At 50.7% G+C, this 12,180-nt stretch overlaps 1 protein-coding gene across 3 annotated transcripts in view; it reads left to right on the top strand.

Moving 5' to 3' along the window:
* Positions 1–10,224, top strand: part of ERICH1 (glutamate rich 1) — a 52,141-nt gene extending 41,917 nt beyond the window's left edge. The window contains exons 4-6 of one of the 3 annotated variants that reach the window (XM_045055164.1): positions 2,160–2,678; positions 4,883–5,077; positions 9,699–10,224. In XM_045055164.1, coding sequence (XP_044911099.1) covers positions 2,160–2,678; positions 4,883–5,077; positions 9,699–9,766 — 782 coding nt within the window. In that variant the 3' untranslated portion in view covers positions 9,767–10,224. Of the gene's footprint in view, positions 1–2,159; positions 2,679–4,882; positions 5,078–5,848; positions 7,141–9,698 lie in introns of those variants that run through there. The other 2 variants (XM_045055163.1, XM_045055165.1) reach the window with 2 other exon arrangements.
* Positions 10,225–12,180: the final 1,956 nt, after the last annotated feature.

Genomic DNA, 12,180 nt, shown 5'->3' with positions numbered 1-12,180 from the left:
TTTATGGCAAAAACAGTGTCTACTCATTGCCCTAAAGTTGGAAATCAGGAAAGTACAGCAGGAAAAGCCAACCTATGCTCGCACCTTCCAAGTTAACACCGTTAACGTGCCGGGTGTGGACTCACGCTATCATAATGTGCGTCGTTTTCCTTTTTAAAGGTACGCACACAACGCATACGCGCCTGTGTGTGTGGAAGAGTGTTGTGTGCTGATCGTTTCACGGCCTCTTCTTTCCTGTTACTATTTCATACTCTTACCGATAGCGTGCTTGCACTAAGCACCCAGAATAGGAAATAAGCCACCAGGTACACGTTTGGCTTCGCCAAGACCCAAGGGAATCAGTGACCAGCTCTGGGCGCAACGTGGCTGACAGCGAGGACGCCCCTGGTCACCTGCCTTGTGGCCCCCCAGGGAGCTCTCCTTTGAGATGATAAGATGATAATAAAACACAGTATGGATCACTTTTCTCCAGATTAATGAAGGCGAGCACATATATTTTGAATAGACAACAGTGAGGAGAAATTTATGTATTTAGTTAGTTTAACCAGACCTGGGAAATCAAAAATGAAAACAAAGACAAAAAACAAGGACTTCCATAAGCAGCGGTCACCTCTCAAACATTGACACTTTGTAAGACCAGCTTTGGTCTGTCAGCCATACCTCGCAGGTCCCCTGCCAAGGCACGCTACATCAAATAGAATAGAAAAATACCGTGTTCAGTTACTCCCTGGTGATTGAGGGGAGAAAACACACTGCTCGTGGGACTGGACAGCCGTCTATGTCATGATTTCCTGGGGAGTGACTTTGGCCCCATGCCAAGTTCAAGGTATGGCCATCATGTGTATCACGAGAAAGAGCTGTCATTCAGAAATCAGCAGTGACTTTTTTTCCCGTTTCCAGGACACGGAGTCTAATTCGGCAAGGGCACAAAGCTGGCAGGGTGGGGGCATCTGTGTCGCCTGAGAGAGATGGGGACTCAGGCCCATCTGGACAGACGCTTCCAGCGAGCGGTGTGGTGTGGCCGCCCAGCCGGGGATGCGGGGTGCAGGCTGTGCAGTGGACCCTGGTGTCCGGAGCGCCGGAGGGAGTGACCTGTACCGTTGAGGCGCCCACAGTGCCATCACCTGCCAATTTGTGTCTCTGACGCCATCAAAGGGCTCGTAGGAAAGCCACCTGAGGGACCGCCCCATGGAGCACAAGGTAGACATCTTGTGCCCAAGTTCAGAGGTCAGGGTGGACGCCCTTGAGTAGAAAGTAGAGGGAAAGAGATTTTTATTCAGCCTACTAATCGTGTTGATTACAGCAAATTTCAGCTCAGTAAAGTTGGCTCTTGTGCCGTGTGTCACCAACTTCACACACAGTGTCACTTCCCACCCGTAATCCGTCACAGGCAGTAGAATGCTGCTCGGACAAATCTAACGAGAACTGGCTGAACAGGAGACTTTCTGGCAAGTGTTGGGGTCCCAGGTCTGCTCAGGCAAGGCCTGCAGGGTGCTTAGCTGGCCATGATGCACTGTGGCCATGACATGGTGCGTATGCACTTGTGGGCTCTGTGTTTGCAGGATTTCCAGGGTCACGGTTTCCGCTCGGTGGCCGTGTCCACCATCAGGGCGCTTCCAGCCAGAGACCCAGTTGTTAGCACTGTCTGCCCACCACCGACCCATTTCTGCAGACCAAGAGCCCAAATGGAATACCTCTTGCTGATTCCCACGGGCAAGGTGCCACTATTTATTGTTTATTCTCACATCCAGTGAACTCTTACAAGGCACCAAAGTAAAATTAAAAAAATAAATAAACAAGAATTCATGTTTTTTCCCCCAAGGCCACAGTACTGAAAATTTACTCCCTGTAAAATTGCAACAACTCTTACATCCTTGAAACCTCACCATTTATCCTAATTATAGCAACAGTCAATGTGTGTGTGTCTGTATCTATACAGGACCTTCTAGAAGAACACGTCAGCTATTCGTTTAACGGTAAGTCCCAGGTTCCTTGATCACATAATTAGTTGAGATAAAGTTGAGAATCACTGAAGTAAATGTTTTAAATTCCTTTTCTACCGAATTTGCAAGATTCCAAGCGAAAACTTTTTTAGCTTCATCTGTTTGTTACAGTTCCATCCACAGAAAGTGGTTGTATTTGAATTTTTGTTTTTATAGATCAGGATTTTCACGATCAACCAAAGAGAAGAAGAGCTAGAAAGCACAAATCAAAGAAAAATTTTAAAGATCCCAATAATATTCATGGAGAACAAGAAGAATTAGAGAAACAGCAGAGTCTTTTGCAAGAAAAATTGCAGCCACAGTGCACAGATGGCCCCACCATCAGCAGAAATAAAAAAAGGAAACTGAAAAAGAAACAGCAAATTAAAAGGAAAAAAGCAGCCGGCGTGATCACCAAAGCTTCTGGCGTCAACTTCCTGTACCAGCCTGAGCAGAGCGACAGCGAACGCGACGTCGAGCAGCAAAGTGATGGCGAGGACGGAGCAGACGCCCGCGGGGGGGATGGCGCAGACGCCCGCGGGGGGGATGGCGCAGACGCCCGCGGGCACTGCAGTACAGACCCCGGCGAGGAAAACCATAAAGACAGCAATGAGGAAGGTGTTAAAAGTATCAATGAAAAGGCGGCTGGTATCCTGAATTTTCTAAAGTCAACACAAGAAATTTATTTTTATGACGGTATGTTTTTTCTGTTCTTTTGAGTAGCGGCATCCACTTCTTTGGAAAAGTAAACGAAGAGGGTAAAATATTTAAGTGTTTAAAATACAAAACGTTAAGATATTCAATAGTCAAAATAAATCATTAGTTTCGAGGCAAAAATGAGAACATTTAAGTTCCCTCCCCAAAGCTGGGGAGTGGCCTACGTCCTCGCGAGGCAAACGACAGAAATGTCAGAGTCCTGGCAGGGCTGTGGCCCAACCATAATTGGCCTCGTGTCCCGATTCCTCTAGAGCCCGATCGCAGAGCAGGGTGGCATTCTCGGCTGTATTTCCCAAGCAAAGGCAAGTCCAGACTGCAGTCCGACGAGCTCACGTTCCCTCCATCAGCTCAGAGGGAGGGCGGGAGGCACGGCCGGCTCCTCTAGGACACACTTCGTGTCACCCCCCACGTGTGACTTGCTGATTTGAGATCCTCGGTGAGCGGCTCTCTGTGTTGACCGGGGAGACGAAGGACGAGAGCCGATATATTCTCACGGACGGTGACTCCTCCCACTAGTGTGGGGGGTACCGCCAGCCGACTTCCGGGCCAGGAAGGGACAGGTGCACACGCAGAGCCCCGCATTCACACCAGGGACAAAGCGCTCACAATGAACCGTTGCCTGAGTCAGGGCCGGGGTGGTTAGTGCTCCCCGTTTCCGCGAGAATCTGCCAGTGCCGTATGCGTGAGGTGCAGACAGACCGGCTGTGTGATGACCTGGGAGGCCAGGGACTGATTTAAGCAAGGATGTGGAAGGACCACTGTCAACAGAGCAGCGGAACCATGTCCCCCCGTTAGCACGTGTGTCAGTACTTTGTACGAACAGGTTGAAAACATACTTAGCAACCGTCCAAATGACGCTCATAGGAAGACCGTGGATGCAGTGCAGAACGGGAGGCTGGAAAGCTCTCCGTCCAGGATCTGTTCCGTGTGTGGGACAGTGTGTGTGGCAGGCAGCCTGTCCTGCCAGGGAGCTGGGACAGCCAGGTTAGGTGCACAGGGCATCCGCGAGGTTCTGGGGAAAAGCGCCTCAGGGGACAGATCCTCGAGGACGTGGCAGCACGTGAGGGTCGAGCCAGCATTCCACAGCCACCCTTTCCTCCAGGCAGTCTGCCAGGTCTGCACATGGGTCCGAGTCTGCTGAGAAAGGGGAGCGGGAGGACCACACGCTCTGTTGGTCTCTGTCAGAATCTGCCAGACTGCACGCCGAGGGTTGCGAGGTGGCCAGGAGCACAGACGTCTTGGCAGTTTTGAGGTGCAGACGAGGGTGACCAGGGTTGACCCCTGGGGCACCACAGATGGCCACGGGTAGGGCAGAGGACAGGAGCGTGTGGCCAAAACCACGAGAGAGGAGAGCAGGGGTGCGTCCACAGGCGTGGAGGGCACGGATGTGACCAGACAAGGAATGCAGAGGGCTTGATTAAGGAGCTCACAAAAATAGGGGGAAATGGAGAAAAACAGTGAAGAATTAGAGAATTTCACCAGATAATTTTGGTCTGCTAGGATAATCACACGGAAATTCTGAGAAACAGAATCGCTGAAATGACGAACTCCATGCCGGGGGTAAACAGCCCTTGGATTCAGCACAAGAGAGAAGTAGCAGCTGGAAGCAGACCGGAGCGGTGTCCGTAAGGGAGGGTGGGAACAGCAGACAGGAGCGCACTGGGTGCCGGGACCCAGGAGAAGGGGTGACACTTGTGGTTGGCGTCCAGGCCGGGGTGCAGGGGCCGTGTCCACACGACAGTCGGGAGCTCTTCAAAGTGGGTAAAGGCCATCAAGTCATAGACTCAAACAGCTGTGTGAACTCCAAGCAGGATTGAGGCAGAAACGGGGCAGGGGGCAGTGGGGTCTGACTGTTTGCCGCTCAGCACAAACGGGGGGCCTTTGCTCCCGGGCACCTCGGCCACCTTCAGAGCTCGGCCGCGTCCCTGCGGCCCAGCTGCGTGTCTGGAAGGTGTTGCGTGAGACCCATGCACACGGACGCCGGCCCCCACCGTCCTTCAGCAAGTAGCGTGTTGTGTGCGGGTCAGTGCTCTGCTCTGATGATGGCTCCTACATCCCAGACGGCTCGTTCCAAGTAGAAGTGGGTTACACTTGAAGCTTTCCTTAGGAGACGAAAGCTTACCTTCGGTTTAAAGCATAAACGTAAAAATGTGTTTCTAAGTGCTCCTCCTGGCTTCGTTTAGGTATCTGCCAGGATCCAGGCTCGGCCGTCCTCCTGGAAACCACTCAGGAGCTATTTAAGCATCTTGACGGTCACGGCCTGTCCCCCTCAGATGTGCTCCTGCTGGATCACATGAAAAGCCTGTTACTTCTGCAAGATACCCAAGGGCTGAAACGAGCCCTCGAAATGTTCCCGGAACGCTGCACACTGCCGCCAGGTATGTATTGACCGCTTAGTCCTTATGCTGCTGCAGATGCTTGTGTCCGTGTTGGTCCCGAAAACTTACGCTCCACCAGGGCGGTCAGGAATCAGAAAACGTGAGGACGCACGTACGGCTTGGGAGAATGGAGGAGTGTGGTCCTCGTGTCCCTGCTTGCTGTAAAAGCAATTCACAAGTCAGGGGCGCCTGGGGGGCTCAGTCGGCTAAGCGTCGTGATCTCACCGTTCCTGAGTTCGAGCTCCGCATAGGGCTCTGTGCTGACGGTGCAGAGCCTGCTTGGGATTCTCTGTCTCTGCCCTTCCCTCGCTCATGCTGTGTCTCTCAAAAATAAATAAATAAGCTTAATAATAAAATAATTCGCATGATAGATGCAGAAATGCCTGTGCAACCTGATTTTCCAGACTTGTGAGCTATGAACTAATAGTTTATTGGGGCCAAATATTGTCAGAGAAAATTTCTCCTCTCTCTCTTCCTTCTCCACCACTGCATTGCTAGAAGGTAAATTTTTTCTATCCTCTGAACACCTTGAAGAAGGGTGAATTGTAGGGTTTTCCCTGGTTACTCGCTCAGCCTCGATTGCTGATTCCACACCAGCTGTTGGGTGCAGGAGCCACGTGTGCTCAAGTGTTCCCGACACCATGGTCGTGACTTCTCGTTAGTAGCTTGAAATGGGCTGAGGTGGGGACGCTAGGCCACATGAACGTGCAGATAGCAAACCCCAGAAAATCGGGGTCTCTCGAGCGCCCCTCCCGTGCACACCCCAAACAGGCACTGGACACGTGTTCAGACGCATGAACGAAAAGGGGCCTGCCGATTTCTTTGCGGGAATGCCAAAGTAGCCGTGATGGCGGTCCCACCAGAAAGCTCGAAAGCTCGGGCTGCACCCCGGAGCCCAGACATCCCATCAGGAGAAAGGACAGGCGAGTGCAGGGAGGCGCTTCCGAGGTCAGGTGAGTGATGGGACCGCGAGCCTTCGTTCTCACGTTGAGGGGCTCGGTCACCGAGCCCCGGTCCTGGCGGAGCTGGCTGCTGGAGCCCCTCCCTGCCCCTCTCTGCTCCTCTCTGCTCTCAGCTGCCGTAGCCTCAGAGACCTGGGCAGGCGAAAGCCCGCCCTTGGGCACGGTGTCCCGGCACGGAGACGAAGATGGGATGAGGACGTGAAACACGTCATGTACGCACTGGGGCCGCAGCCGGCAGAGAAAGAAATCCGCAGGAGGGGACATTCTTGCAGCCGAGGACAAATGCGCAGGGATGGAGCGTGTCGGGCACCATGTGGTGGGAGCAGGTGGTGGCTGTGGACAGGCAGGAGAGAGGCCTGCCTGGCCGTGGTGTCGGCCCCGGTGCAAAGTCAAGCCAAGGCACGAGCAAAGACCCCAGCTGTCGGGTTGAGACCAGAGTGAAGTGTCCGGAGTGGGAGGCCAGGGGCTTTGATTGTGCTCTGGCTGAAAGAGGCCATCCGGAGGTGTGGTAGGTTCAGGTCGGCTGCGCAGGTGGAACCCACAGCATCGCTGGCCGACCAGGCGTGGGGCCTGCACCCCCGGAAGAGCCTGGTGGCCAGTCATGAGCTGTGACACTCGGGGTGAGACAGGGACCCTTGGGAGCCAGGGTCACATGCTGGCTGGACACCCAGCTGGGGGACTTAGGATGAGGCCCTTCACGGAACAGAGAGGGTGGAGGCTGGAGACCCCGCCCAGGGCCACTGCAGGGGGAGGCCAGGGGGAGCCTGAAGGGAGGGGTTTCAAGCTGGCAGCATCGCAGCGGAGGAGAGGCTGACAGACCCCAGGGCCCTTCTGCTGAGGAGCCAGGCTCGCGGGGCGCGGGGCGGCCATAGCTTGCTCGGAGAGGTCAATCCAGGGTCCGCATACATTGTTGGTTGTCCTATACTGAGCATTTAACTAATTTCAATTTCCAGAAGTTGTTTCTCAAATTGTGAAAAGCCAGTTTTATTAAATTAAATATGAAGTTTTTGTGAGACAAACATAAGTCACTTAAAACTTTTTTAATTTGGGGGGCACCTGGGTGGCTCAGTGGGTTGAGTATCTGACTCTTGATTTCGGCTCAGGTCATGATCCCAGGGTCGTGGGATCGAGCCCCAAGTCAGGTTCCATGCTGAACGTGGAGCCTGCTTGGGATTCTCTCTTCTCTCTCTCTCTCTCTCTCTCTCTCTCTCCCCTCTCCCCTTCCCCCTCCCCCTGCCCTTCCCCCACTCCCATTTATACTCTTTCTTTCTCCAAAATAAAAAATAAGAAGATAAACTACATTTAAAATGTTTTTGTTACTTTTTTGTGTGTTCCTCTCACAGAGGCCTTTCTTATGCATTGCTCTGAAACGTGTCAAAAGAGTTTTCGGCAGTAATTGGGGATTTAGCAGAAATGTTTCTCTAGGTTTCTTTTTTTTTTTTTTTTTCAACGTTTATTTATTTTTGGGACAGAGAGAGACAGAGCATGAACGGGGGAGGGGCAGAGAGAGAGGGAGACACAGAATCGGAAACAGGCTCCAGGCTCTGAGCCATCAGCCCAGAGCCTGACGCGGGGCTCGAACTCACGGACCGCGAGTCGTGACCTGGCTGAAGTCAGACGCTTAACCGACTGCGCCACCCAGGCGCCCCTCTCTAGGTTTCTTATACTGAAACCATCAGACGTGTTTTGTCTACAAGTGCACTTACTTTAAGTGATTGGCAGAACTAAAACTTACATATGAAGCACTTTTCTTAAAAATGGATTCCCTTTTGTGTATGTAGGATATATATTTAAATTTTTTCTTTTTTTTAAGTTTTTAATTTATTATTAATTCTTTTTGAGAAAGAGAGAGTGTGAGCAGGGGAGGGGTAGACAGAGGGGGAGAGAGAGTCCCAAGCAGGCTCCACACTGTCAGCACAGAGCCTGACGCAGGGCTGGAACTCACAAACCGTGAGATCTTGACCTGAGCCAAAGTCGGACGCTTAACTAACTGAGCCCCCAGGCACCCCTGCATTTAAAATGTTTCTATTTCAAGCTATTTTATTAAAATTAAGAAAAAAAAGAAGTGGGGTGCCTGGGTGGCTCAGTCAGTAGAGCGTCCGACTTTGGCTCAGGTCATGATCTCACGGTCCGTGAGTTCGAGCCCCGCATCGGGCTCTGTGCTAATGGCTCAGAGCCGGGAGCCTGCTTCTGATTCTGTGTCTCCCTCTCTCTCTGGCCCTCCCCTGCTCGTGCTCTGTCTCTCTCTGTCTCAAAAATAAATAAAAACGTAAAAAGAAAAATTAAAAAAAAGAGAAGTTGTAAATGGTGAAGCTTTGTTTTCTATTTTTTTTTTAATTTTTTTTTTCAACGTTTATTTATTTTTGGGACAGAGAGAGACAGAGCATGAACGGGGGAGGGGCAGAGAGAGAGGGAGACACAGAATCGGAAACAGGCTCCAGGCTCTGAGCCATCAGCCCAGAGCCTGACGCGGGGCTCGAACTCACGGACCGCGAGATCATGACCTGGCTGAAGTCGGATGCTTAACCGACTGCGCCACCCAGGCGCCCCTGAAGCTTTGTTTTCAAACACGGCATGTCTGTCCCCGACTTTTCCCTGGAAGTAGCGTGGGAAGCATGGGGAGCGGGTGCGTGGTTTGTGGGCTGGGCGCGTGTAGCGGTGTCCTGGAAGCCGGCACAGGGTCCTCCCCCGCCAGCTCAGTCATTACTGCTCCTGACTCTGGGATGTCTCATGTGGCTGGGCCCTGGACAGGCTCCTCGCAAGCTCGGTGCGTGTGTTTAGTGTGCGGACAAAGCACATCTCACCATATACGCGTGCACACATTTTACCACCAATATCAGCTGCCACTACTGTGTGTCTGTCACGCACCCTGCTTTACGCCTCGCAAGGGACTGAGGGGCCAGCATTGTGACCGAGGAGACGAGGCTGCAGGGGTCAGGCCGCTGTCCCAGGCAGGAGGGCGCCTTCAGAATGGCCTTGGCCGTGTGCCTCTCTTTGCTCGAAGCAGCACCTCCCGGCAGCCCTGGCTGCGTCCGACTTGGCCTGGGGGGGGTGGGGGGGGATGCTCCCTAGGACAGCGCCTGCTTGGAGAGGGTCAGCGGGCCGCTGTGCGTGGCGGCCTGCGACGTGTCAGAGCAGCTAGGAGGCCTGGCACTTGTGAAGAACCTGCACTGGAAGACGGACCAGCCGTGAGGCGGGAGACGGGCCCGTGGAGCCAGAGGCAGGCTGGGCGCCAAGGTGTATGGGCCGGCTCCCGCGTCTCAGCACCTGTGTCCCCGCGTCCTCACTTAGGATCCTGCTTCCGACCTGCCAGCAGCCCCTCACCTGTGACACACGGCTGTCTACACTGGGTTCCAGTCTGCCTTGTGGTCTTCCTGGAGCCCGGGTGGTCAACATGATATCGTACCCGGATGTTCTGAAGGTGCGACAGCTTGTAGACCAGCAGGGCTCTGACCCACATGAAGTTCAGACGTCCAGATGTGCTGTGTCCTGTAGGACTCACGTGCGGCATGTTCCTGCCAGCACTGTTTTCGTGCCAGAGTTGTGCTGTTTTAGGCCCATCGCAGGTTTTATGCCTGCAAAACGATAAGTCACCGTTTTTGTTCGGGGGCTTTCTTGTTTGGTTTTACTTTTGGTTTTGTTTTGTGTTTGCTTTGCAGACCATGCCAGAGTGCTCGTGGCCTTCTTTAATTACTGGATCACACACGTCCTTCCTGAGAAACAGTGAATAAAATCGGTACATCTATTTGAGAAGAGCTAACATTTGGCCAGAAAATGTAAAAGGCAAACACGAAATCGACAGAGACATGATTCCTGCGTACAAAAAGACGGAATCCCCTAAGTTTTCTTCACAGCCCAAATGGAACGTAGCCCAATGGGAACGTTGAAGACCTCACCGCCATGTTATTTATTCATGTGTTGTGCACAGCGGGCAAGATGCGATCTGAGACTTTAAGTGAGAAATTGGGATAAAATGGAAATTTTTCACTTATCTGAAATTGCTTGTCTCAGATTACTACACAGTGATCCTGTTTTCTGATTCTGCTAAAAATTGAAAACGGGTTTTCTGTTAAATAAACTGCAGTTTGAAGTTGTTATTTATTTTTATAAAGCTTAAATTGCTTTGTATTTGCAAGTCTGTGTTCTAAGAACACCTTGTAGACATTAAATGCTCTGGTTTCAGTAGCTTGGCTCTAGTTGAATTTGTTATTTTCTTCCTTGTTTCCTCTTCTCTACTTTGAGAAAATCCCCAACATCATCCTGCTGTTTGATCTTTCCTATTGTTCTGGTGACAGTCACCTATGTTTAGGATTACTGGGTTTTTTAAACATCTGTCAACTGACACACTTTTTTTTTTTTATTTTTTTAATGTTTATTTATTTTTTGAGAGACAAAGTGTGAGAGGGGAAGGGGCAGAGGGAGAGGGAGACCCAGAATCTGAAACAGGATCCAGGCTCTGAGCCATCAGCACAGAGCCCGACGCGCGGCTCGAACCCACAAACTGCGAGATCGTGACCTGGGCCGAAGTCGGATGCTCAACCGACTGAGCCACCCAGGCGCCCCATCAACTGACACACATACTAGGAAATCATTGGCTGTCTATGAAAAACTATTGTGGTAAAATAGACACAAAGTCACCATACTAGCCATTTTTAAGGGTAGGATACTCAGCCACTATTTTAAGGCTGGTTAACGCTCCACTGCATGGATACACCGCATTCTGCTGGTCCATCATCTGTTGATGGACATTTGGGATGTTTCCCCTGTTCCTGTTGTGAATGATGCCGCCCTGAACATCACACACACAACCGTGCGGACACTTGTCTTCCCGCCTCCCGGGGGTAGAAGTGCCTGGTCTGACGGTCACTCCGTGCATGACTTTTCAAGGAACTACCAGTCTGCCGCCCACAAGGCTGCACCGTGCCACATCCACTAGCCCCTCACCGAGGCACCATGGTCTCCACATCCTCACCGACACCGTTACTTCCTGTTTCCTTGATAGTGGCCATCTGGACAGCTGCAAAGTGTCTCATGGTGGTTTGGGTTCACATTTCCCTAATGTTGAATGCTTCTCATGCCCTTTTTGGCCATTCTCTTTTTTGGAGAAATACAGTTGGTATCATTGTCCGTTAGTGAATGGGATTATTTGTCTCTTTGTCATTGGATTATAAGAGTCCTTTCGTATTCTGGATATTAATCCCTTATCAGAGAAATGATCTTGTAGTGTTTCTTTCCCATTCTGTGACTTCTTTTCTCTCTCTTACTACTGTTCTTTGATGCACAAATTGTTTACATTTTGATGGAGTCTAACTTAATTATGTTTTCTTTTGTTGCTGGTGCGCCTGGTGTTGTATCCAGGAAATAACTGCCAGACGAGTATCATTTTTCCCTCATGTTTTCTCCCAACAGTTTTGTAGTTCTTTATAACTCTTACATTTAAGTCTTTGATCCGTTTTGAGTTAGTTTCTATACATGGTGTGAGGTAAGAGTCTAATTTCATTCTTTTGTGTGTGGATGTTCAGTTTTCCCAGGATCATATGTTGAAGGGATTGTCCTTTCCCCATCAAATGGTCTTGCACCCGTGTTGAAAATCATTTGACTGTGTATGTGAGAGTTTATTCTGGGCTCTCTGTTCGACTCCATTGGTCTGTGTGTGTCCTTATGCCAGGACCACACTGTTTTCATTACTGTAGCTTCGTAGAAGGTATGAGATTAAGACGTGTAAATCCTCCAACTTTGTTCTTCTTTTTCGAGATTGTTTGGGGTATTTGGGGCCCCTTGAGATTCCATGTGAATTTTTGTCTGGGTTTTCTATCTCTAGGAAAAACACCTTTGGTATTTTTATAGGGATTTCATGGGATCTGGAGATCACTTGGGGTGGTATGATCATCTGAACACCGTTATTTAAGTCTTCTATTCCGTGAACATGGGACATCTTTCCATTTATTTCTCTACCGAAATTCCCTTTACTGATGTTTTGTAGTATTCGGTGGACTAGTCTTTCTCTCCATTAAGCTTTTTGCTAAGTTGTTTTCTTTCTGATGCGATTGTAAATGCAACTGTCTTAATTTCCCTTTCAGATTGTTCGTCACTAGTACAGACTTGCAGCTGGTTTTTGTATATTGGTTTTATATCCTGCAG

This window comes from Felis catus, chromosome B1 (assembly GCF_018350175.1).
Source record: "Felis catus isolate Fca126 chromosome B1, F.catus_Fca126_mat1.0, whole genome shotgun sequence".
Taxonomy (NCBI): Eukaryota; Metazoa; Chordata; class Mammalia; order Carnivora; family Felidae; genus Felis; species Felis catus.
This window is presented reverse-complemented; position numbering and strand designations above follow the sequence as displayed.